This window comes from Oncorhynchus masou, chromosome 33 (assembly GCF_036934945.1).
Source record: "Oncorhynchus masou masou isolate Uvic2021 chromosome 33, UVic_Omas_1.1, whole genome shotgun sequence".
NCBI lineage: Eukaryota > Metazoa > Chordata > Actinopteri > Salmoniformes > Salmonidae > Oncorhynchus > Oncorhynchus masou.
The window spans coordinates 4,648,199-4,675,810 of record NC_088244.1 but is presented as its reverse complement, the minus strand read 5'-3'; the positions used below and the strand labels follow the sequence as shown (position 1 = coordinate 4,675,810).

The window sequence follows — 27,612 nt, the reverse complement described above, 5'->3', positions numbered from 1 at the left end:
GAGAGGAAAGGAGAGCAGAGGAAAGGCTGAATTACTGAGAGGAAAGGTTGAATTACTGAGAGGAAACGAGAGCAGAGGAAAGGCTGAATTACTGAGAGTAAAGGAGAGTGGAGCAGAGTAGAGGAAAGGCTGTATTACTGAGAGTAAAGGAGAGTGGAGCAGAGTAGAGGAAAGGCTGTATTACTGAGATTAAAGGAGAGTGGAGCAGAGTAGAGGAAAGGCTGTATTACTGAGAGGAAAGGAGAGCAGAGGAAAGGCTGAATTACTGAGAGTAAAGGAGAGCAGAGGAAAGGCTGAATTACTGAGAGTAAAGGAGAGCAGAGGAAAGGCTGAATTACTGAGAGTAAAGGAGAGCAGAGGAAAGGCTGAATTACTGAGAGGAAAGGCTGAATTACTGAGAGGAAAGGCTGAATTACTGAGAGGAAAGGAGAGCAGAGGAAAGGCTGTATTACTGAGAGGAAAGGAGAGCAGAGGAAAGGCTGAATTACTGAGAGTAAAGGAGAGCAGAGGAAAGGCTGAATTACTGAGAGTAAAGGAGAGCAGAGGAAAGGCTGAATTACTGAGAGGAAAGGCTGAATTACTGAGAGGAAAGGCTGAATTACTGAGAGGAAAGGAGAGCAGAGGAAAGGCTGTATTACTGAGAGGAAAGGCTGAATTACTGAGAGGAAAGGAGAGCAGAGGAAAGGCTGAATTACTGAGAGGAAAGGAGAGCAGAGGAAAGGCTGAATTACTGAGAGGAAAGGAGAGCAGAGGAAAGGCTGAATTACTGAGAGGAAACGAGAGCAGAGGAAAGGTTGAATTACTGAGAGTAAAGGAGAGCAGAGGAAAGCCTGAATTACTGAGAGGAAACGAGAGCAGAGGAAAGGTTGAATTACTGAGAGGAAAGGAGAGCAGAGGAAAGGCTGAATTACTGAGAGTAAAGGAGAGCAGAGGAAAGGCTGAATTACTGAGAGTAAAGGAGAGTGGAGCAGAGTAGAGGAAAGGCTGAATTACTGAGAGGAAAGGAGAGCAGAGGAAAGGCTGAATTACTGAGAGTAAAGGAGAGCAGAGGAAAGGCTGAATTACTGAGAGTAAAGGAGAGTGGAGCAGAGTAGAGGAAAGGCTGAATTACTGAGAGGAAAGGCTGAATTACTGAGAGGAAAGGAGAGCAGAGGAAAGGCTGAATTACTGAGAGGAAAGGAGAGCAGAGGAAAGGTTGAATTACTGAGAGGAAACGAGAGCAGAGGAAAGGTTGAATTACTGAGAGGAAAGGAGAGCAGAGGAAAGCCTGAATTACTGAGAGGAAACGAGAGCAGAGGAAAGGTTGAATTACTGAGAGGAAAGGAGAGCAGAGGAAAGCCTGAATTACTGAGAGGAAACGAGAGCAGAGGAAAGGCTGAATTACTGAGAGGAAAGGAGAGCAGAGGAAAGGCTGAATTACTGAGAGTAAAGGAGAGTGGAGCAGAGTAGAGGAAAGGCTGTATTACTGAGAGTAAAGGAGAGTGGAGCAGAGTAGAGGAAAGGCTGTATTACTGAGAGGAAAGGAGAGTGGAGCAGAGCAGAGGAAAGGCTGTATTACTGAGAGGAAAGGAGAGTGGAGCAGAGCAGAGGAAAGGCTGTATTACTGAGAGGAAAGGAGAGCAGAGGAAAGGCTGAATTACTGAGAGGAAAGGTTGAATTACTGAGAGGAAACGAGAGCAGAGGAAAGGCTGAATTACTGAGAGTAAAGGAGAGTGGAGCAGAGTAGAGGAAAGGCTGTATTACTGAGAGTAAAGGAGAGTGGAGCAGAGTAGAGGAAAGGCTGTATTACTGAGAGGAAAGGAGAGTGGAGCAGAGCAGAGGAAAGGCTGTATTACTGAGAGGAAAGGAGAGCAGAGGAAAGGCTGAATTACTGAGAGTAAAGGAGAGCAGAGGAAAGGCTGAATTACTGAGAGGAAAGGCTGAATTACTGAGAGGAAAGGCTGAATTACTGAGAGGAAAGGCTGAATTACTGAGAGGAAAGGAGAGCAGAGGAAAGGCTGAATTACTGAGAGTAAAGGAGAGTGGAGCAGAGTAGAGGAAAGGCTGAATTACTGAGAGGAAAGGCTGAATTACTGAGAGGAAAGGAGAGCAGAGGAAAGGCTGAATTACTGAGAGTAAAGGAGAGTGGAGCAGAGTAGAGGAAAGGCTGAATTACTGAGAGGAAAGGCTGAATTACTGAGAGGAAAGGAGAGCAGAGGAAAGGCTGAATTACTGAGAGTAAAGGAGAGTGGAGCAGAGTAGAGGAAAGGCTGAATTACTGAGAGGAAAGGCTGAATTACTGAGAGGAAAGGCTGAATTACTGAGAGGAAAGGAGAGCAGAGGAAAGGCTGAATTACTGAGAGGAAACGAGAGCAGAGGAAAGGCTGAATTACTGAGAGGAAAGGAGAGCAGAGGAAAGGCTGAATTACTGAGAGGAAAGGCTGAATTACTGAGAGGAAAGGCTGTATTACTGAGAGGAAAGGCTGAATTACTGAGAGGAAAGGAGAGCAGAGGAAAGGCTGAATTACTGAGAGGAAACGAGAGCAGAGGAAAGGCTGAATTACTGAGAGGAAAGGAGAGCAGAGGAAAGGCTGTATTACTGAGAGGAAAGGAGAGCAGAGGAAAGGTTGAATTACTGAGAGGAAAGGAGAGCAGAGGAAAGGCTGAATTACTGAGAGTAAAGGTTGAATTACTGAGAGGAAAGGAGAGCAGAGGAAAGGTTGAATTACTGAGAGGAAAGGAGAGCAGAGGAAAGGCTGAATTACTGAGAGTAAAGGCTGAATTACCGAGAGAAGTGAGCTGGTGAGTCCTGAGGGAACTCCTCCGATGTAGAGAGGGGGACTGAGCTGGTTCTTCTCCCCCCCTGAGACCCTCTTAGACTGGGCATCGATCCCATCAACAATCAAACCGACCTTCTCTCCCTCCCTCTTCACAAACACCTGAACAAACACACACATACACAAGTCAGACACACATAAACCTCAGTCTAAATCTTTGATTTAAAAATCAGGAAAGAAGGGACAAAGCGACGACGGGACAGTCTGTCAACATATGACTGATACTTCCGTACTGCAGAGCAGGGCTTGTAAGGAAGCATTTCACCTGTTGTATTCAGGTGCATGTGATTTTTATATTGAAAGAAAGAATCTAAATACAAGGATCTGATCCACGTGACAATGATCATGTCTTTATTACATGACATACCGTGTGCCACTGTCCGTCGTTGCACTTCCTGTGGCTGCGGATGGTGGTCTTCCTCTTCCCTCCGTTGACGAGGAGGAGCAACAGGTGACCGTCTGAGACAGAGAGGGTCATCACAGAGCTGCTACTAGAACGTTCTGGTGATCCCGACACATAGAACACCAGGCCGTCTGACGTGTTCACACGCAGACCCATGGAGATGTGAGGCCTGGGGGGAGAAGGGGACAGGTGAGTTACAGGTGGGAGAGACGGGACAGGTGAGTTACAGGTGGGAGAGATGGGACAGGTGAGTTACAGGTGGTAGAGACGGGACAGTGACAGGTGAGTTACAGGTGGTAGAGACGGGACAGGTGAATTACAGGTGGTAGAGAGACGGGACAGTGACAGGTGAGTTACAGGTGGTAGAGAGACGGGACAGTGACAGGTGGTAGAGAGACGGGACAGTGACAGGTGAGTTACAGGTGGTAGAGAGACGGGACAGTGACAGGTGGTAGAGAGACGGGACAGGTGAGTTACAGGTGGTAGAGACGGGACAGTGACAGGTGAGTTACAGGTGGTAGAGAGACGGGACAGTGACAGGTGGTAGAGAGACGGGACAGTGACAGGTGAGTTACAGGTGGTAGAGAGACGGGACAGTGACAGGTGAGTTACAGGTGGGAGAGAGACGGGACAGTGACAGGTGAGTTACAGGTGGTAGAGAGACGGGACAGTGACAGGTGAGTTACAGGTGGTAGAGAGACGGGACAGTGACAGGTGAGTTACAGGTGGTAGAGAGACGGGACAGTGACAGGTGAGTTACAGGTGGTAGAGACAGGACCGTGACAGGTGAGTTACAGGTGGTAGAGAGACGGGACAGTGACAGGTGAGTTACAGGTGGTAGAGACGGGACAGGTGAATTACAGGTGGTAGAGAGACGGGACAGTGACAGGTGAGTTACAGGTGGGAGAGAGACGGGACAGTGACAGGTGAGTTACAGGTGGTAGAGAGACGGGACAGTGACAGGTGAGTTACAGGTGGTAGAGAGACGGGACAGTGACAGGTGAGTTACAGGTGGTAGAGAGACGGGACAGTGACAGGTGAGTTACAGGTGGTAGAGACAGGACCGTGACAGGTGAGTTACAGGTGGTAGAGACAGGACAGTGACAGGTGAGTTACAGGTGGTAGAGACGGGACAGTGACAGGTGAGTTACAGGTGGTAGAGAGACGGGACAGTGACAGGTGAGTTACAGGTGGTAGAGACGGGACAGTGACAGGTGAGTTACAGGTGGTAGAGACGGGACAGTGACAGGTGAGTTACAGGTGGTAGAGAGACGGGACAGAGACAGGTGAGTTACAGGTGGTAGAGAGACGGGACAGTGACAGGTGAGTTACAGGTGGTAGAGAGACGGGACAGTGACAGGTGAGTTACAGGTGGTAGAGACGGGACAGTGACAGGTGAGTTACAGGTGGTAGAGACGGGACAGTGACAGGTGAGTTACAGGTGGTAGAGACGGGACAGTGACAGGTGAGTTACAGGTGGTAGAGACGGGACAGTGACAGGTGAGTTACAGGTGGTAGAGACGGGACAGTGACAGGTGAGTTACAGGTGGTAGAGAGACGGGACAGTGACAGGTGAGTTAAAGGTGGTAGAGACGGGACAGTGACAGGTGAGTTACAGGTGGTAGAGACCGGACAGTGACAGGTGAGTTACAGATGGTAGAGAAGGGACAGTGACAGGTGAGTTACAGGTAGTAGAGAGACCGGACAGTGACAGGTGAGTTACAGGTGGTAGAGACGGGACAGTGACAGGTGAGTTACAGGTGGTAGAGACGGGACTGTGACAGGTGAGTTACAGGTGGTAGAGAGACGGGACAGAGACAGGTGAGTTACAGGTGGTAGAGAGACGGGACAGTGACAGGTGAGTTACAGGTGGTAGAGAGACGGGACAGTGACAGGTGAGTTACAGGTGGTAGAGACAGGACAGTGACAGGTGAGTTACAGGTGGTAGAGAGACGGGACAGTGACAGGTGAGTTACAGGTGGTAGAGAGACGGGACAGTGACAGGTGAGTTACAGGTGGTAGAGACAGGACAGTGACAGGTGAGTTACAGGTGGTAGAGACAGGACAGTGACAGGTGAGTTACAGGTGGTAGAGAGGCGGGACAGTGACAGGTGAGTTACAGGTGGTAGAGACGGGACAGTGACAGGTGAGTTACAGGTGGTAGAGAGACGGGACAGAGACAGGTGAGTTACAGGTGGTAGAGAGACGGGACAGTGACAGGTGAGTTACAGGTGGTAGAGAGACGGGACAGTGACAGGTGAGTTACAGGTGGTAGAGAAGGGACAGTGACAGGTGAGTTACAGGTGGTAGAGAGACGGGACAGTGACAGGTGAGTTACAGGTGGTAGAGAGACGGGACAGTGACAGGTGAGTTACAGGTGGTAGAGAGACGGGACAGTGACAGGTGAGTTACAGGTGGTAGAGACGGGACAGTGACAGGTGAGTTACAGGTGGTAGAGAGACGGGACAGTGACAGGTGGGAGAGACGGGACAGTGACAGGTGAGTTACAGGTGGTAGAGAGACGGGACAGTGACAGGTGAGTTACAGGTGGTAGAGAGACGGGACAGTGACAGGTGAGTTACAGGTGGTAGAGAGACGGGACAGTGACAGGTGAGTTACAGGTGGTAGAGAGACGGGACAGTGACAGGTGAGTTACAGGTGGTAGAGACCGGACAGTGACAGGTGAGTTACAGGTGGTAGAGAGACGGGACAGTGACAGGTGAGTTACAGGTGGTAGAGACGGGACAGTGACAGGTGAGTTACAGGTGGTAGAGAGACGGGACAGTGACAGGTGGGAGAGACGGGACAGTGACAGGTGAGTTACAGGTGGTAGAGAGACGGGACAGTGACAGGTGAGTTATAGGTGGTAGAGAGACGGGACAGTGACAGGTGAGTTACAGGTGGTAGAGACGGGACAGTGACAGGTGAGTTACAGGTGGTAGAGACGGGACAGTGACAGGTGAGTTACAGGTGGTAGAGACGGGACAGTGACAGGTGAGTTACAGGTGGTAGAGAGACGGGACAGTGACAGGTGAGTTACAGGTGGTAGAGACGGGACAGTGACAGGTGAGTTACAGGTGGGAGAGACGGGGAAAGGGATTGATTACTGGCCATGTGCGATAGCATCAATTTTGCTCCGTCACTGATCACAGATTGAGCAGGCTGACTGATCTACAAATAATATTGAGCGGTCATTTAGGATGCAAAGTGATTTGCATATCAGTCAATCTGCAGTCGCCGACTGCAATGGAGCCGATCTCAAACACCACTCTAGCTGAATTCCAAATAGACTCCTAGCCCTACACCCTAGATAGTCCGAGATCTGGTACTAGTACTCACGTCCTGCTGAAGGCCTCGGGCAGCGTGTCGTAGCGCTGGAGGCTGTGGGAGGATCCACTGAAGTGCAGAGCTCCGACTTCCTGATTCGCCAGCTCCCCCTGGCAGGACTCCCTGGCACTGCGGCTCCGCCCCCCTGACCCACCACCACCCGCCGGCTTCCTGTGTTTACCCTGTAGAGGTAGGGAGGGGGGGGGGGGAGGGAGGAAAGAGAGAATATCAGAGTGAGTTGTTGTAAAAGACCTGGTCAAAGGGTAGATAGAGAGTTATTCATCCATTGATACACTACATGGTCTAAAGTATATGGACACCCCTTCAAATTAGTGGATTCGGCTATTTCACTCACACCTGTTTCTGACAGGTGTATAAAATCGAGCACACAGCCCTGCAACCTCCATAGACAAAAATTGGCAGTAGAATGGCATTACTGAAGAGCTCAGTGACTTTCAAAGTGGCACCGTCAGAGGATGCCACTTTTCCAACAAGTCAGCTGGTCAAATTTCTGTCCTGCTAGAGCTGCCCTGGTCAACTGTAAGTGCTGTTATTGTGAAGTGGAAACATCTAGGAGCAACAACGGCTCAGCCGCAAAGTGGTAGGCCACACAAGCTCACAGAATGGGACCGCTGAAGCGTGTGGCGAGTTCAAGTGTCCTCGGTTGCAAATTTTAGCACAAGGACTGTTCGTCAGAAGCTTCATGAAATGGGTTTCCATGGCCGAGCAGCCGCAAACAAGCCTAAGATCACCATGCTCAATGCCAAGCGCTGGCTGGAGTGGTATAAAGCTCTCCGACATTGGACTCAAGGAGCAGAAGCAACGCGTTCTCTGGAGTGATGAATCACTCTTCACCATCTGGCAGTCCGAGGGACGAATCTGTGTTTGGCAAATGCCAAGAAAACGCTACCTATCCCAATGCTTAGTGGCAACTGTAAAGTTTGGTGGAGGAGGAATAATGATCTGGGGCTGTTTTTCATGATTCGGGCTAGGCCCCTTAGTTCCAGTGAAGGGAAATCTTAACGCTGCAATGTTCCAACATCTAGTGCAAAGCCTTCACAGACGAGTGGAGGCTGTTATTGCACGAAAGGGCGGGGGGACCAACTCCATATTAATTGCCATGATTTTGGAAAGAGATGTTCAACGAGCAGGTGTATATGAAAGTTAAACGCTGAAAATGTGATAGAGACTATTTGTGAAGTGAACATCGGCATTGGAGACTGAGACACATGCGTACACACACACACAGACAGCCATTCATACACAAACAGAGGCTAAATAATATACTGTCTATATCTATCTCTATGGTGTCAGGTCAACCCACAGAGGGAATGTGATATATTACAGTAATATACTGTATATCTCTATGGTGGCAGGTCAACCCACTCAATACAGAGAGAATGTGATATATTACAGTAATATACTGTATGCCTCTATGGTGGCAGGTCAACCCACTCGATACAGAGTGAATGTGATATATTACCGTAATATACTGTATATCTCTATGGTGTCAGGTCAACCCACTCGATACAGAGTGAATGTGATATATTACAGTAATATACTGTATATCTCTATGGTGGCAGGTCAACCCACAGAGAGAATGTGATATATTACAGTAATATACTGTATATCACTATGGTGGCAGGTCAACCCACTCGATACAGAGAGAATGTGATATATTACAGTAATATACTGTATGCCTCTATGGTGGCAGGTCAACCCACAGAGGGAATGTGATATATTACAGTAATATACTGTATGTCTCTATGGTGGCAGGTCAACCCACAGAGTGAATGTGATATATTACAGTAATATACTGTATATCTCTATGGTGTCAGGTCAACACACTCGATACAGAGTGAATGTGATATATTACAGTAATATACTGTATATCACTATGGTGTCAGGTCAACCCACAGAGTGAATGTGATATATTACAGTAATATACTGTATATCACTATGGTGTCAGGTAAACCCACTCGATATAGTGTGAATGTGATATATTACAGTAATATACTGTATATCACTATGGTGTCAGGTAAACCCACTCGATATAGTGTGAATGTGATATATTACAGTAATATACTGTATATCACTATGGTGTCAGGTCAACCCACAGAGTGAATGTGATATATTACAGTAATATACTGTATATCTCTATGGTGTCAGGTCAACCCACAGAGTGAATGTGATATATTACAGTAATATACTGTATATCACTATGGTGTCAGGTCAACCCACTCGATACAGAGTGAATGTGATATATTACAGTAATATACTGTATATCACTATGGTGCCAGGTCAACACACTCGATACAGAGTGAATGTGATATATTACAGTAATATACTGTATGTCTCTATGGTGTCAGGTCAACCCACAGAGTGAATGTGATATATTACAGTAATATACTGTATATCACTATGGTGGCAGGTCAACCCACTCGATACAGAGCGAATGTGATATATTACAGTAATATACTGTATGCCTCTATGGTGGCAGGTCAACCCACAGAGGGAATGTGATATATTACAGTAATATACTGTATATCTCTATGGTGTCAGGTCAACCCACTCGATACAGAGCGAATGTGATATATTACAGTAATATACTGTATGTCTCTATGGTGGCAGGTCAACCCACAGAGGGAATGTGATATATTACAGTAATATACTGTATGCCTCTATGGTGGCAGGTCAACCCACTCGATACAGAGTGAATGTGATATATTACAGTAATATACTGTATATCTCTATGGTGGCCGGTCAACCCACTCGATACAGAGTGAATGTGATATATTACAGTAATATACTGTATATCTCTATGGTGGCCGGTCAACCCACAGAGTGAATGTGATATATTACAGTAATATACTGTATATCTCTATGGTGGCAGGTCAACCCACTCGATACAGAGTGAATGTGATATATTACCGTAATATACTGTATATCTCTATGGTGGCAGGTCAACCCACAGAGCGAATGTGATATATTACAGTAATATACTGTATATCTCTATGGTGGCAGGTCAACCCACTCGATACAGAGTGAATGTGATATATTACCGTAATATACTGTATATCACTATGGTGGCAGGTCAACCCACAGAGTGAATGTGATATATTACAGTAATATACTGTATATCTCTATGGTGGCTGGTCAACCCACAGAGGGAATGTGATATATTACAGTAATATACTCTATATCTCTATGGTGGCAGGTCAACCCACTCGATACAGAGTGAATGTGATATATTACAGTAATATACTGTATATCTCTATGGTGGCAGGTCAACCCACTCGATACAGAGTGAATGTGATATATTACAGTAATATACTCTATATCTCTATGGTGTCAGGTCAACCCACAGAGTGAATGTGATATATTACCGTAATATACTGTATATCTCTATGGTGTCAGGTCAACCCACTCGATACAGAGTGAATGTGTTATTGTCAGATCAGGTACCTTAGGCCTCTTCTGGCGTGGGAGTGTGGCCAGGATCTGCTGAGGTTTCTTGGCAGCAGGACAATCTAGAGGAACGTCGATGTTCTCCTTAGCATTCATCAGGTTCATCACCATCTGAGAAGGCTTGTCCCTGTAGAGTACAGTCGTTATGGTGTTGTCAGCCCGTTGCCATGGGCTACAATTACAGTTATAGTCTTACACACAGTGGTCTATATCACATCTAGTCTTAGAAAATTAGTTTCTAATCTCGTAGTATTAGCAACATATCCATCTCTAAATTTAAACTGTGAAACTCATGTAATCCTCCACACCTCCCTACTTTCTCTGCTCTGTCTACTCCTGTGCTCTTAACCCCATCTTTTGTTCACCTCTTGATTAACAGGTTGCGAAGACATCCGGTAAGGTTGCTATGGCAGCTGGTAAGGTTGCTATGCCAGCCGGTAAGGTTGCTATGGTAGCCGCTAAGGTTACTATCCTTTTGATAAACAGGTTGCTAAGACAGACGATAAGGTAAGGTTACTATGGCAGCCAGTAAGGTTACTAACCTCTTGATGAACAGGTTGCTAAGACAGCCGGTAAGGTTACTATGGCAGCCAGTAAGGTTACTAACCTCTTGATGAACAGGTTGCTAAGACAGCCGGTAAGGTTACTATGGCAGCCAGTAAGGTTACTAACCCTCTTGATGAACAGGTTGCTAAGACAGCCGGTAAGGTTACTATGGCAACCAGTAAGGTTACTAACCTCTTGATGAACAGGTTGCTAAGACAGCCGGTAAGGTTGCTGAGGCTGTTGTCAGGTGTTCCTCCCAGGTAGACCCCTCCAGGTAGTAGTAGCGCCTGGCTGCTGGCCCCTCCACGACCAGTATCCCCAGCCTTCTCCAGGACGTCATCCACATAAAGACGTAACCTACAGAGACACAAACAACGACACAAGACATCAGCAACACGTCAGAGACACAAACCAACAACACAAGACATCAGCAACACGTCAGAGACACAAACCAACAACACAAGACATCAGCAACATGTTAGTGACACAAACCAACAACACAAGACATCAGCAACACGTCAGAGACACAAACCAACAACACAAGACATCAGCAACACGTCAGAGACACAAACCAACAACACAAGACATCAGCAACATGTCAGAGACACAAACCAACAACACAAGACATCAGCAACATGTTAGTGACACAAACCAACAACACAAGACATCAGCAACATGTCAGAGACACAAAACAACAACACAAGACGTCAGCAACATGTTAGTGACACAAACCCACAACACAAGACATCAGCAACATGTTAGTGACACAAACCAACAACACAAGACATCAGCAACACGTCAGAGACACAAACCAACAACACAAGACACCAGCAACACGTCAGAGACACAAACCAACAACACAAGACATCAGCAACACGTCAGAGACACAAACCAACAACACAAGACATCAGCAACATGTCAGAGACACAACATGCCACATGGGCAGGGGTTTCATTGAGATCCTGCAGCTACAGTATCTAACTAAAGTATAATGTACGTTGAATTAGCCTTAGTCAACTCAAGAGATCACAGGTACATAAAATCATTTAGTTGATGGATGGAAAAGCCTACCCATTGTTGTTGCTGTACAGAGTTAAATAATGATCGTTGTCATCGTTGTAAGTCTGCTGAGTCTTCACCTCGCTGTCAGCCGCCCTCACTACCACATGACCCTTATCCAGGAACACCTGACACACACCGTCCTGACCAGAGAGAACACATTACATCACACATTACATTACATCACCCTCTGTCCTGACGAGAGAGAACACACATCACATGACATTACACACCGTCCTGACCAGAGAGAACACATTACATCACACTCCGTCCTGATGAGAGAGAACACATTACATCACACTCCGTCCTGATGAGAGAGAACACATTACATCACACACCGTCCTGACCAGAGAGAACACATTACATCACACTCCGTCCTGATGAGAGAGAACACATTACATCACACTCTGTCCTGATGAGAGAGAACACATTACATCACACACCGTCCTGACCAGAGAGAACACATTACATCACACTCCGTCCTGATGAGAGAGAACACATTACATCACACACCGTCCTGACCAGAGAGAACACATTACATCACACTCCGTCCTGATGAGAGAGAACACATTACATCACACTCTGTCCTGATGAGAGAGAACACATTACATCACACTCTGTCCTGATGAGAGAACACATTACATCACACTCTGTCCTGATGAGAGAGAACACATTACATCACACTCCGTCCTGATGAGAGAGAACACATTACATCACACACCGTCCTGACCAGAGAGAACACATTACATCACACTCCGTCCTGATGAGAGAGAACACATTACATCACACTCCGTCCTGATGAGAGAGAACACATTACATCACACACCGTCCTGACCAGAGAGAACACATTACATCACACTCCGTCCTGATGAGAGAGAACACATTACATCACACACCGTCCTGACCAGAGAGAACACATTACATCACACTCCGTCCTGATGAGAGAGAACACATTACATCACACTCCGTCCTGATGAGAGAGAACACATTACATCACACACCGTCCTGACCAGAGAGAACACATTACATCACACTCCGTCCTGATGAGAGAGAACACATTACATCACACACCGTCCTGACCAGAGAGAACACATTACATCACACTCCGTCCTGATGAGAGAGAACACATTACATCACACTCTGTCCTGATGAGAGAGAACACATTACATCACACACCGTCCTGACCAGAGAGAACACATTACATCACACTCCGTCCTGATGAGAGAGAACACATTACATCACACACCGTCCTGACCAGAGAGAACACATTACATCACACTCCGTCCTGATGAGAGAGAACACATTACATCACACTCTGTCCTGATGAGAGAGAACACATTACATCACACTCTGTCCTGATGAGAGAACACATTACATCACACTCTGTCCTGATGAGAGAGAACACATTACATCACACACCGTCCTGACGAGAGAGAACACATTACATCACACTCCGTCCTGATGAGAGAGAACACATTACATCACACTCTGTCCTGACCAGAGAGAACACATTACATCACACTCTGTCCTGATGAGAGAACACATTACATCACACTCCGTCCTGATGAGAGAGAACACATTACATCACACTCCGTCCTGATGAGAGAGAACACATTACATCACACTCCGTCCTGATGAGAGAGAACACATTACATCACACTCCGTCCTGATGAGAGAGAACACATTACATCACACTCTGTCCTGATGAGAGAGAACACATTACATCACACTCTGTCCTGACCAGAGAGAACACATTACATCACACTCCGTCCTGATGAGAGAGAACACATTACATCACACTCTGTCCTGACCAGAGAGAACACATTACATCACACTCTGTCCTGACAAGAGAGAACACATTACATCACACTCCGTCCTGATGAGAGAGAACACATTACATCACACTCTGTCCTGATGAGAGAGAACACATTACATCACACTCTGTCCTGATGAGAGAACACATTACATCACACTCCGTCCTGATGAGAGAGAACACATTACATCACACTGTCCTGATGAGAGAGAACACATTACATCACACTCTGTCCTGATGAGAGAACACATTACATCACACTCCGTCCTGATGAGAGAGAACACATTACATCACACTCTGTCCTGACGAGAGAACACATCAGATAGAGAGAGAGAGAGAGAATGGAGAGACAGAGAGAGGACGGAGAGATAGAGAGAGACAGAGAAAGAACAGAGAGAGACAGAGAGAGAGAACAGAGAGACAGAACAGACAGACAGAGAGAGGATGGAGAGAGAGAACGGTGAGACAGAACAGAGAGCAAGAGAGAAACAGACAGAGAACAGACAGACAGAGAGAGGACGGAGAGAGAGAACAGAGAGACAGAACAGAGAGCAAGAGAGAAACAGAGAGAGAACAGACAGACAGAGAGAGGACGGAGAGACAGAGAGAGAGAGAACAGAGAGCAAGAGAGAGACAGAGAGAGAACAGACAGACAGAGAGAGGACGGAGAGAGAGAACAGAGAGCAAGAGAGAAACAGAGAGAGAACAGACAAACAGAGAGAGGACGGAGAGACAGAGAGAGAGAGGACAGACAGACAGAGGACGGAGAGACAGAGAGAGAGAGAACAGAGAGCAAGAGAGAAACAGAGAGAGAACAGACAGACAGAGAGAGGACAGAGAGACAGAGAGAGAGAGAACAGAGAGAGAACAGACAGACAGAGAAAGGACGGAGAGAGAGAACAGAGAGACAGAACAGAGAGCAAGAGAGAGACAGAGAGAGAACAGACAGACAGAGAGAGGACGGAGAGACAGAGAGAGAGAGGACGGAGAGACAGAGAGAGAGAGGACGGAGAGACAGAGAGAGAGAGGACAGACAGACAGAGGACGGAGAGACAGAGAGAGAGAACAGAGAGCAAGAGAGAAACAGAGAGAGAACAGACAGACAGAGAGAGGACAGAGAGACAGAGAGAGAGAGAACAGAGAGAGAACAGACAGACAGAGAAAGGACGGAGAGAGAGAACAGAGAGACAGAACAGAGAGCAAGAGAGAGACAGAGAGAGAACAGACAGACAGAGAGAGGACGGAGAGACAGAGAGAGAGAGGACGGAGAGACAGAGAGAGAGAGGACGGAGAGACAGAGAGAGAACAGACAGAGAAAGGACGGAGAGAGAGAACAGAGAGACAGAACAGAGAGCAAGAGAGAGACAGAGAGAGAACAGACAGACAGAGAGAGGACGAAGAGACACAGAGAGAGAGGACGGAGAGACAGAGAGAGAGAGAGAACAGAGAGCAAGAGAAGGACAGAGTGAGAACAGACAGACAGAGAGAGGACGGAGAGACAGAGAGAGAGAACAGAGAGCAAGAGAAGGACAGAGTGAGAGTGCGAGCAGCACCTGAGCCTGGTGGTAGAACATGAGTCCGTTCTTCTGGTCTGTGCGGAAGCCGAAGCCGGCGTAGAAGTTGTTCCTGAGACCAGGGATGTTGTCTGGAGACAGGTCCAGGTAACTCTGGCCTGAGAAGTGAGCCTCACGAGCCACCTGACACACAGAGAGAGCACAGAATTAGAATGGCCACTGGCATCTCATCAACGTGACTATAAGGACAGCTAATCTTGGTCAGGGAATATTTCATTTAATCTATCCCTATGGCTGAGAGTTTCATTGTCTCAATGCTCACCAGCAGATTGCTGGCCGTAGCTGACCCCATGTTATATACATGTGTGTGTGTATATATATTAACCAGTAAGTCGTTGGCACAGCCGTAGCTGACCCCAGACCAGTTGTTATATACATGTGTGTGTGTATATATACTAACCAGTAAGTCGTTGGCACAGCCGTAGCTGACCCCAGACCAGTTGTTATATACGTGTGTGTGTGTATATACTAACCAGTAAGTCGTTGGCACAGCCGTAGCTGACCCCAGACCAGTTGTTATTTACATGTGTGTGTGTGTATATACTAACCAGTAAGTCGTTGGCACAGCCATAGCTGACCCCAGAGCTGCTCATTCTCTTCAGGTCGATGTGAGAGTTCATAGCCTTGATGTTCCTGAAACAGCCTTTAAGAGATCCCTGGCGAGGAAACAGGGCCTTCAGGCTGGGCACAGGGAGAAAAATATATTCACATACTGCAGTCAAATACGGTCTCATACTTGGAAATGTCTTTCCTGTGTGTGTACGTGTGCGTGCGTGCGTGTGCATGTGTGTGCGTGCGTGCGTGTGTGTGTGTGTGTGCGTGCATGTATGTGCGTGCGTGTATGTGTGTGTGCGTGTGTGCGTGTATACGTGTGTGTGTGTGTGTGTGTGTGTGCGTGTATGTGTGTGCGTGTATGTGTGTGCGTGTATGTGTGTGCGTGTATGTGTGTGTGTGCGCGTGTGTGTGTGCGTGTGCGTGCGTGCGTGTGTATGTGGCTCACTTCTCAGGCATCTTGTCCTCGGGGACTCCGGCCAGGTAGTAGCTGCCTTCGAAGCGCGGCAGGGGCGTAGTGAAGACGTAGTTGAACAGGGTTTGGCGGTTGTTCCTCACCACAACACGCGTGGTCGTATCGTAGAGGAGGATAATGATCTCCAACTACACAGGAACACAAACACGCCATTTTACAACCTGCAGGACGAATGGCCAAAGCGCCCTCTAGTGGGCTCATGGGTGGAATGTTATTCATATTTTTCATCGTTTATAAATATTATTTTTGTTTTAAATGCTTCAAAATCTGGTGTTTCTACGTCAAACAGTTGTGTTTTATTTCAGTCCTCTGTGATGTATATACAGTGTAATATTGGGATGCAACCTCAACATGTAATACATTTCAACTCCATATCTGACATGGTACAGGTGTCTTCTGTCTTTACATCCATAACCACGTGTGTGAGGTGGATACTCTTGTTTCAAAGTAGATTTGTTTAAGGCTACCAAGAAAATCTCTGATTGACCCTGATTTAGCCTACTGCAAAAACAAAACGGTTTGAACCTTCCAGGAGAAAATGTCTTGAGGCTAAGAAACTCTTTCTCCAACACTGAACACTTCCGCATCACACCACCACAATACCTACTTACTACTTGTTGTCCAAAGACAATGAATTCTGTGTGTATTCTACTGCATCTATCCTACTGCATGTATCTTACTGCATGTATCCTACTGCATGCATTCTACTGCATGCATCCTACTGCGTGTATTCTACTGCATGTATCCTACTGCATGTATCCTACTGCATGTATCCTATTGTGTGTATTCTACTGCATGTATTCTACTGCATGTATTCTACTGCATGTATCCTACTGCGTGTATACTACTGCATCTACTGCATCTATCCTACTGCATGTATCCTACTGCATGTATCCTACTGCGTGTATTCTACTGCATGTATTCTACTGCATGTATCCTACTGCGTGTATTCTACTGCATGTATTCTACTGCATGTATCCTACTGCGTGTATACTACTGCATCTACTGCATATATCCTACGGCATGTATCCTACTGCATATATCCTACTGCATGCATCCTACTGCATGCATCCTACTGCACGTATCCTACTGCATGTATTCTACTGCATGTATCCTACTGTGTGTATACTACTGCATCTATCCTACTGCATGTATCTTACTGCATGTATCCTACTGCATGCATTCTACTGCATGCATCCTACTGCGTGTATCCTACTGCATGTATCCTACTGCATGTATCCTACTGCATGTATCCTACTGCATGTATCCTATTGTGTGTATTCTACTGCATGTATTCTACTGCATGTATTCTACTGCATGTATCCTACTGCGTGTATACTACTGCATGTATCCTACTGCGTGTATTCTACTGCATGTATTCTACTGCATGTATCCTACTGCGTGTATACTACTGCATCTATCCTACTGCATGTATCCTACTGCATGTATCCTATTGCATGTATCCTACTGCATGTATTCTACTGCATGTATCATACATACAAGTTAGTGTATGTTTACACTAACTTTAATGTCAGTGTCCTTACAGAGTCTTTAACACTAGCTACAGTATAATGTACAGTATAAACTTAAAGCAACAGTTGAATGTTTCTTACAGATTTGGGGTCTGCGTCGCTGATCTTGAGGTAAGGTGAGGTTGGGTCTTTAGGCTCCAGCTCCTGTAGAGAACCAGTGACGTCATAGAAGACCCTGAGACGTCCCTGCCTCACCGCCAAGCTCAGGAACTTCTCCTGGTGGGGTCAAATACACAGACAGGTTAAAACAGGAAGCTACACACAGACAGGTTAAAACAGGAAGCTACACACAGACAGGTTAAAACAGGAAGTTACACACAGACAGGTTAAAACAGGAAGTTACACACAGACAGGTTAAAACAGGAAGCTACAGGGCATCAATACACAGACAGGTTAAAACAGGAAGCAACAGGGCATCAATACACAGACAGGTTAAAACAGGAAGCTACACACAGACAGGTTAAAACAGGAAGCTACACACAGACAGGTTAAAACAGGAAGTTACACACAGACAGGTTAAAACAGGAAGTTACACACAGACAGGTTAAAACAGGAAGCTACAGGGCATCAATACACAGACAGGTTTTAAAACAGGAAGCAACACACAGACAGGTTAAAACAGGAAGCTACACACAGACAGGTTAAAACAGGAAGCAACAGGGCATCAATACACAGACAGGTTAAAACAGGAAGCAACAGGGCATCAATACACAGACAGGTTTTAAAACAGGAAGCAACAGGGCATCAATACACAGACAGGTTTTAAAACAGGAAGCAACAGGGCATCAATACGCAGACAGGTTTTAAAACAGGAAGCAACAGGGCATCAATACGCAGACAGGTTAAAACAGGAAGCTACAGGGCATCAATTGGCCCAGCATCGTCTGGATTTGGCCGGGGTAGGCCGTCATTATAAATAAGAATTTGTCCTTAACTGACTTGCCTAGTTAAACAAAAATAAGAAAATGGTGTCATCTGGTTTGCGTTAATATAAGGAATTTGAAACGATTTATACATTTACATTTGTTACTTAAGTATATTTTAAACCAAATACTTTTAGACTTTTACTCAAGTAGTATTTTACTGGGTGACTTTCGCTTTTACTTGAGTCATTTTCTATTAATAAGGTATCTTTACGTTTACTCAAGTATGACAACTGGGTACTTTCTCCGCCTCTGGGATTTAACGATGACAACGGTTAACCCATCACCACAAGTTTTACATCCATGACGGGCAGTGTCAAAGGAAATCAGAATAGCTCCCGTTAACAGTCAGTAGTTATATTATAGTATGATACTAAGAGCGTCAACAGTCAGTAGTTATATTATAGTGTGATACTAAGAGCGTCAACAGTCAGTAGTTATATTATAGTATGATACTAAGAGCGTTAACAGTCAGTAGTTATATTATAGTATGAGCGTTAACAGTCAGTAGTTATATTATAGTATGATACTATGAGCGTTAACAGTCAGTAGTTATATTATAGTATGATACTAAGAGCGTTAACAGTCAGTAGTTATATTATAGTATGAGCGTTAACAGTCAGTAGTTATATTATAGTATGATACTATGAGCGTTAACAGTCAGTAGTTATATTATAGTATGATACTAAGAGCGTTAACAGTCAGTAGTTATATTATAGTATGAGAGTTAACAGTCAGTAGTTATATTATAGTATGAGCGTTAACAGTCAGTAGTTATATTATAGTATGAGCGTTAACAGTCAGTAGTTATATTATAGTATGATACTAAGAGAGTTAACAGTCAGTAGTTATATTATAGTATGATACTAAGAGCGTTAACAGTCAGTAGTTATATTATAGTATGATACTAAGAGCGTTAACAGTCTATGGGACACAGCCGTTCTTTGTATTTTTTATTTTATTTTTACCTTTATTTTATTAGGCAAGTCAGTTAAGAACAAATTCTTATTTTCAATGACGGCCTAGGAACAGTGGGTTAACTGCCTGTTCAGGGGCAGAACGACAGATTTGTACCTTGTCAGCTCGGGGACTCAAACTTGCAACCTTTCGGTTACTAGTCCAACGCTCTAACCACTAGGCTACCCTGCCGCCCCTCCACTCTAACCGCTAGGCTACCCTGCCGCCCCTCCACTCTAACCGCTAGGCTACCCTGCCGCCCCTCCACTCTAACCACTAGGCTACCCTGCCGCCCCTCCACTCTAACCGCTAGGCTACCCTGCCGCCCCAGCAGTACTGTGTGTGTAAGATAGTTTCCCCCTCGGAATAGTTCATCACAACCTATCCAGTGGTTGAACACTGAGAACATATATTTTCATGCCATTTACAGTCATCTTGAGACTCAAAACCCCTGCAGCAGTAGCGTGACCTCTGACCTGGCTGAGGAGCATGAGCAGGATGCCGTTGTGACTTATCAGTTTAACTTCCTGTTCAAAGCGCTGCATCTTCCCTGCATCCTCCTTGAAGGTGACCTCGGCGTAGCCCGTCCCGTCAAAGTAGGCCGCGTCGTTCACCCACTGCTGGGTCAACACCGGCTTCGCTCTGACGGACAGAGGGAAAACACACGTCGCTAACACGCCAAAAACAATGTCACAATATTCACAGACAGCTGTTGTACATTGGTTTTGCTACCTGACTGTGAACTAAACTGTACACTCCTTGGAAAAGAAGGTGCTATCTAGAACAATAAAGGGTTCTTCGGGGCTGTCCTTGTAGGAGAACCCTTTGAAGAACTGCCTTTGGTTCCATGTAGAATCGTTTCCACACAGGGTTCTACCAGGAACCCAAAAGGGTTCTACCTGGAACCCAAAAGGGTTCTCCTATGGGGACAGCTGAAGAATCCTTTTGGAACCCTTTGTTCTAAGAGTGTAGACAGCAAATGATAAGATCAGCTTTTTGTAGGGGATGGACACTATAGCTCCCTGATGCAGGAGTCAACACACGGTAGTTTATAGGGGATGGACACTATAGCTCCCTGATGCAGGAGTCAACACATGGTAGTTTATAGGGGATGGACACTATAGCTCCCTGATGCAGGAGTCAACACATGTTGGTTTATAGGGGATGGACACTATAGCTCCCTGATGCAGGAGTCAACACACAGTAGTTTATAGGGGATGGACACTACAGCTCCCTGATGCAGGAGTCAACACATGGTAGTTTATAGGGGATGGACACTATAGCTCCCTGATGCAGGAGTCAACACATGTTGGTTTATAGGGGATGGACACTATAGCTCCCTGATGCAGGAGTCAACACATGGTAGTTTATAGGGGATGGACACTATAGCTCCCTGATGCAGGAGTCAACACATGGTAGTTTATAGGGGATGGACACTATAGCTCCCTGATGCAGGAGTCAACACATGTTGGTTTATAGGGGATGGACACTATAGCTCCCTGATGCAGGAGTCAACACATGTTGGATGTGGCTCTTGTTAGTATTCAGTGCTGAGAGCTCCAGCCATAGAGATAAGATGTAGTGGTCTGCTAATGGTCTCACCTTCCACATGGTTTCTCCTCGGTGGTGTTGAGTTGGAAGATGTTCTCAAAGTTATAGAGACTGAGCACCTCCTCATTCAGGGTCTCCAGCTCAATACAGCCCTTGAGATTGGGCAGCTGGAGCTGGAGAGGGGGCTGAGAGAAGAACAGAGAGACTGAGATGTTACTGAGGGGCTGGGAGAAGAACAGAGAGACAGAGATGTTACTGAGGGGGCTGAGCGAAGAACAGAGAGGAAGATATGGGTTACTGAGGGGGCTGGGAGAAGAACAGAGAGACAGAGATGTTACTGAGGGGGCTGAGCGAAGAACAGAGAGGAAGATATGGGTTACTGAGGGGGCTGAGACAAGGTAGAGAGAGATATGGGTTACTGAGGGGCTGGGAGAAGGTAGAGAGAGATATGGGTTACTGAGGGGGCTGAGACAAGGTAGAGGGAGATATGGGTTACTGAGGGGGCTGGGAGAAGAACAGAGAGACAGAGATGTTACTGAGGGGGCTGAGCGAAGAACAGAGAGGAAGATATGGGTTACTGAGGGGGCTGAGACAAGGTAGAGAGAGATATGGGTTACTGAGGGGCTGGGAGAAGGTAGAGAGAGATATGGGTTACTGAGGGGCTGAGACAAGGTAGAGGGAGATATGGGTTACTGAGGGGGCTGAGAGAAGGTAGAGAGAGATATGGGTTACTGAGGGGCTGAGAGAAGGTAGAGGGAGATATGGGTTACTGAGGGGGCTGAGACAAGGTAGAGAGAGATATGGGTTACTGAGGGGCTGAGACAAGGTAGAGGGAGATATGGGTTACTGAGGGGGCTGAGACAAGGTAGAGAGAGATATGGGTTACTGAGGGGCTGGGAGAAGGTAGAGAGAGATATGGGTTACTGAGGGGGCTGAGAGAAGGTAGAGAGAGATATGGGTTTCTGAGGGGGCTGGGAGAAGGTAGAGAGAGATATGGGTTAGTGAGGGGCTGGGAGAAGATAGAGATAGATATGTGTTACTGAGGGGGCTGGGAGAAGGTAGAGAGAGATATGGGTTTCTGAGGGGGCTGGGAGAAGGTAGAGAGAGATATGGGTTAGTGAGGGGCTGAGAGAAGGTAGAGAGAGATATGGGTTACTGAGGGGGCTGAGAGAAGGTAGAGAGAGATATGGGTTTCTGAGGGGGCTGGGAGAAGGTAGAGAGAGATATGGGTTAGTGAGGGGCTGGGAGAAGATAGAGATAGATATGTGTTACTGAGGGGGCTGGGAGAAGGTAGAGAGAGATATGGGTTACTGAGGGGCTGAGAGAAGGTAGAGAGAGATATGGGTTACTGAGGAGGCTGAGAGAAGGTAGAGAGAGATATGGGTTACTGAGGGGGCTGAGAGAAGGTAGAGAGAGATATGGGTTACTGAGGGGCTGAGAGAAGGTAGAGAGAGATATGGGTTACTGAGGGAGCTGGGAGAAGGTAGAGAGAGATATGGGTTACTGAGGGGCTGAGAGAAGGTAGAGAGAGATATGGGTTACTGAGGGGGCTGAGAGAAGGTAGAGAGAGATATGGGTTACTGAGGGGCTGGGAGAAGGTAGAGATAGATATGGGTTACTGAGGGGCTGGGAGAAGGTAGAGAGAGATATGGGTTACTGAGGGGCTGGGAGAAGGTGGAGATATGGGTTACTGAGGGGGCTGAGAGAAGGTAGAGAGAGATATGGGTTACTGAGGGGGCTGAGAGAAGGTAGAGAGAGATATGGGTTACTGAGGGGCTGAGAGAAGGTAGAGATATGGGTTACTGAGGGGGCTGGGAAAGGAACCATATCTATAAGTGACTAACATTCAATACATAAGGGAGAAAACGATAGCTAGGTCTCCTGTGTGTTTGGTAAACCACTGTCTATCCCCCCAACCACAGCTCCCTCTCACCGTGAACGTGTCAGGGTATCCTCCCACGTAGAACACAGTCTCTTCAGTCTGGAGGTTGAGCAGTCCACTATCCCCTCCTGCCTCCACCACAGCCTTGGTCATCCTGGCCTCACTGAGCTCTGAAGACATGGCCATCTGGCCGTACTGAAGGATCCTATACAGAAAAAATAGAGAGAGAGAGCGAGAGAGAGAGCGAGAGAGAGAGAGAGAGAGCGAGAGAGCGAGAGAGAGAGCGAGAGAGAGAGCGCAAGAGAAGGAGAGAAAGAGAAATAGAGAGAGAGAGAGAGAGAGAGAGAGAGAGAGAGAGAGAGAGAGAGAGAGAGAGAGAGAGAGAGAGAGAGAGAGGGCAGGTTAACATGGTGATGGTGATGGTGATGACAGATAGTGTAGCTGAGATGATTTGGATTGATCCTCTCGTGATGATACAGCCTCCCTGAGAGGGCCAATTGTCGCCCTCTTGGACTATGAGAAATTCCTCTTAATCTAATGGTGAAGACATTGGCTTCTCGAGTGACAAACAAATTCAGCCAATGACAGTGGCAGGAGTTACCTTTCCAGGACCACGTTGTTGAAGTCGCCATCTGTTTGGACATCCTCCTGCATCTCCACCTCAGCTGTGTCTCCGCCCACGTTGAACAGCCAGTGCAGTCTCCGCCCCTCCAGCATCATGCCCAGGAACTCTTTACTGGACTACAGACAGGAAACAGGAAACGCATTATCATTACTGGACTACCGACAGGAAACGCATTATCATTACTGGACTACAGACAGGAAACAGGAAACGCATTATCATTACTGGACTACAGACAGGAAACGCATTATCATTACTGGACTACAGACAGGAAACGCATTATCATTACTGGACTACAGACAAGAAACGCATTATCATTACTGGACTACAGACAAGAAACGCATTATCATTACTGGACTACAGACAGGAAACAGGAAACGCATTATCATTACTGGACTACAGACAGGAAACAGGAAACGCATTATCATTACTGGACTACAGACAGGAAACAGGAAACGCATTATCATTACTGGACTACAGACAGGAAACAGGAAACAGCATAATCATAGAGTCCAACAGTGGAGGTGTCATAATACCATAAATGCCATAAAACCTAGCGGTCAAACAGGGAAACGGTTCCAATCGTTTTTCCACCATTAATTTTTTCCCATAAAGAATGTTAAGAAACACTTAAAATAAGGGTTTCTTTTCGTGTAGGCTTACCCTGGCGCGACGTTCTGATAAGTGTGTAAATCTCTCTTGGACAAGGTGACTTTTATCGATGATTTCGGCACTATTTACTCTGATTCGAAAATGCTAATTATTATCAAAGTAGACATCATGCAAGACTACAAATCCCAGCATGCTCCTGCACGTCATCTTCAGCTGACATCTTTGTTAACAGGTATTGTGTCAATTTAAAATTTGTATAAGATAGTTAACAGAATTGTCCATTTAAAGAAATGTCGCTAATTTATTAATTGCTACATGTATCTAACATTGGATAGTTAATCCAGAGATTCTTACCTTGTCCTCGATTCGTCAGTCTCGTCCAGAGCACCATGGTATTTGTAGTTCGTTATGATAGCCACATTAGCAGCTAAACACAGACCTTCATTTTAGTGTTTCTAAAATTCCCTAAGGGAAAAATGTATGTTGGAAAAAAACAATTGGAACCATTTCCCTGTTTGACCGCTAGGCTTTATGGGTATTATGACTCATACAGTGGTAGTCTATTACTGGACTATAGAATTCCATATTTGATGGTCATTCTTCTCATACAGTTTACTAGAAAAATACTACATTGAAAACTACACTAGTAATGATAGAGGCACTGTCTAATGGTATATACACTGTCTAATGGTATATACACTGTCTAATGGTATACACACTGTCTAATGGTATATATACTATCTAATGATATATACACTGTCTAATGGTATATATACTATCTAATGATATATACACTGTCTAATGGTATATACACTGTCTAATGGTATATACACTGTCTAATGGTATATATACTGTCTAATGGTATATACACTGTCTAATGGTATACACACTGTCTAATGGTATATACACTGTCTAATGGTATACACACTGTCTAATGGTATATACACTGTCTAATGATATATACACTGTCTAATGATATATACACTGTCTAATGGTATATATACTGTCTAATGGTATATACACTGTCTAATGGTATATACTGTCTAATGGTATATACACTGTCTAATGGTATATACACTGTCTAATGGTATATACACTGTCTAATGGTATATACACTGTCTAATGGTATACATACTGTCTAATGGTATACACACTGTCTAATGGTATACACACTGTCTAATGGTATACACACTGTCTAATGGTATACACACTGTCTAATGGTATACATACTGTCTAATGGTATACACACTGTCTAATGGTATACACACTGTCTAATGGTATACACACTGTCTAATGGTATACACACTGTCTAATGGTATATACACTGTCTAATGGTATATACACTGTCTAATGGTATATACACTGTCTAATGGTATACACTGTCTAATGGTATATACACTGTCTAATGGTATACACACTGTCTAATGGTATACACACTGTCTAATGGTATACACACTGTCTAATGGTATATACACTGTCTAATGGTATACACACTGTCTAATGGTGTATACTGTCTAATGGTATATACACTGTCTAATGGTATATACTGTCTAATGGTATATATACTGTCTAGTGGTATACACACTGTCTAATGGTATACACACTGTCTAATGGTATATACTGTCTAATGGTATATATACTGTCTAGTGGTATACACACTGTCTAATGGTATACACACTGTCTAATGGTGTATACTGTCTAATGGTATATACACTGTCTAATGGTATATACTGTCTAATGGTATATACACTGTCTAATGGTATACACACTGTCTAATGGTATATACACTGTCTAATGGTATACACACTGTCTAATGGTATACACACTGTCTAATGGTATATACACTGTCTAATGATATATACACTGTCTAATGGTATATATACTGTCTAATGGTATATACACTGTCTAATGGTATACACACTGTCTAATGGTATATACACTGTCTAATGGTATACACACTGTCTAATGGTATATACACTGTCTAATGATATATACACTGTCTAATGATATATACACTGTCTAATGGTATATATACTGTCTAATGGTATATACACTGTCTAATGGTATATACTGTCTAATGGTATATACACTGTCTAATGGTATATACACTGTCTAATGGTATACACACTGTCTAATGGTATATATACTATCTAATGGTATATACACTGTCTAATGGTATACACACTGTCTAATGGTATACACACTGTCTAATGGTATACACACTGTCTAATGGTATATACACTGTCTAATGGTATATACACTGTCTAATGGTATATACACTGTCTAATGGTATACACACTGTCTAATGGTATACATACTGTCTAATGGTATACACACTGTCTAATGGTATACACACTGTCTAATGGTATACACACTGTCTAATGGTATACACACTGTCTAATGGTATATACACTGTCTAATGGTATATACACTGTATAATGGTATATACACTGTCTAATGGTATACACACTGTCTAATGGTATACACACTGTCTAATGGTATATATACTGTCTAATGGTATACACTGTCTAATGGTATATACACTGTCTAATGGTATATATACTGTCTAATGGTATACACACTGTCTAATGGTATATACTGTCTAATGGTATATATACTGTCTAATGGTATACACACTGTCTAATGGTATACACACTGTCTAATGGTGTATACTGTCTAATGGTATATACACTGTCTAATGGTATATACTGTCTAATGGTATATATACTGTCTAGTGGTATACACACTGTCTAATGGTATACACACTGTCTAATGGTATATATACTGTCTAGTGGTATACACACTGTCTAATGGTATACACACTGTCTAATGGTATACACACTGTCTAATGGTATACACACTGTCTAATGGTATATATACTGTCTAGTGGTATACACACTGTCTAATGGTATACACACTGTCTAATGGTATATACACTGTCTAATGGTATACACACTGTCTAATGGTATATACTGTCTAATGGTATATATACTGTCTAGTGGTATACACACTGTCTAATGGTATACACACTGTCTAATGGTATACACACTGTCTAATGGTATACACACTGTCTAATGGTATATACTGTCTAATGGTATATACACTGTCTAATGGTATACATACTGTCTAATGGTATACACACTGTCTAATGGTATACACACTGTCTAATGGTATACACACTGTCTAATGGTATATACTGTCTAATGGTATATATACTGTCTAGTGGTATACACACTGTCTAATGGTATACACACTGTCTAATGGTATATACTGTCTAATGGTATATATACTGTCTAGTGGTATACACACTGTCTAATGGTATATACACTGTCTAATGATATATACACTGTCTAATGGTATATACACTGTCTAATGGTATATACACTGTCTAATGGTATATACACTGTCTAATGGTATATACAATGTCTAATGGTATATACACTGTCTAATGATATACACACTGTCTAATGGTATATACACTGTCTAATGGTATATACACT

At 44.8% G+C, this 27,612-nt stretch overlaps 1 protein-coding gene across 1 annotated transcript in view; it reads right to left on the bottom strand.

Annotated features, from left to right (window-relative positions):
* lama5 (laminin, alpha 5) overlaps positions 1-27,612 on the bottom strand; it is a 255,832-nt gene that overhangs the window by 12,347 nt on the left and 215,873 nt on the right. Inside the window, exons 62-75 of the mRNA XM_064956204.1 lie at positions 23,480-23,619; positions 22,930-23,083; positions 21,048-21,181; positions 19,922-20,087; positions 17,647-17,781; positions 16,007-16,161; positions 15,555-15,687; positions 14,986-15,129; positions 11,632-11,762; positions 10,753-10,917; positions 10,012-10,141; positions 6,559-6,728; positions 3,184-3,388; positions 2,766-2,918 (exon numbers count right to left, since the gene is read on the bottom strand). Of these exons, the coding sequence (XP_064812276.1) occupies positions 2,766-2,918; positions 3,184-3,388; positions 6,559-6,728; positions 10,012-10,141; positions 10,753-10,917; positions 11,632-11,762; positions 14,986-15,129; positions 15,555-15,687; positions 16,007-16,161; positions 17,647-17,781; positions 19,922-20,087; positions 21,048-21,181; positions 22,930-23,083; positions 23,480-23,619 (2,115 nt within the window). The remainder of the gene's footprint in view (positions 1-2,765; positions 2,919-3,183; positions 3,389-6,558; positions 6,729-10,011; positions 10,142-10,752; positions 10,918-11,631; positions 11,763-14,985; positions 15,130-15,554; positions 15,688-16,006; positions 16,162-17,646; positions 17,782-19,921; positions 20,088-21,047; positions 21,182-22,929; positions 23,084-23,479; positions 23,620-27,612) is intronic.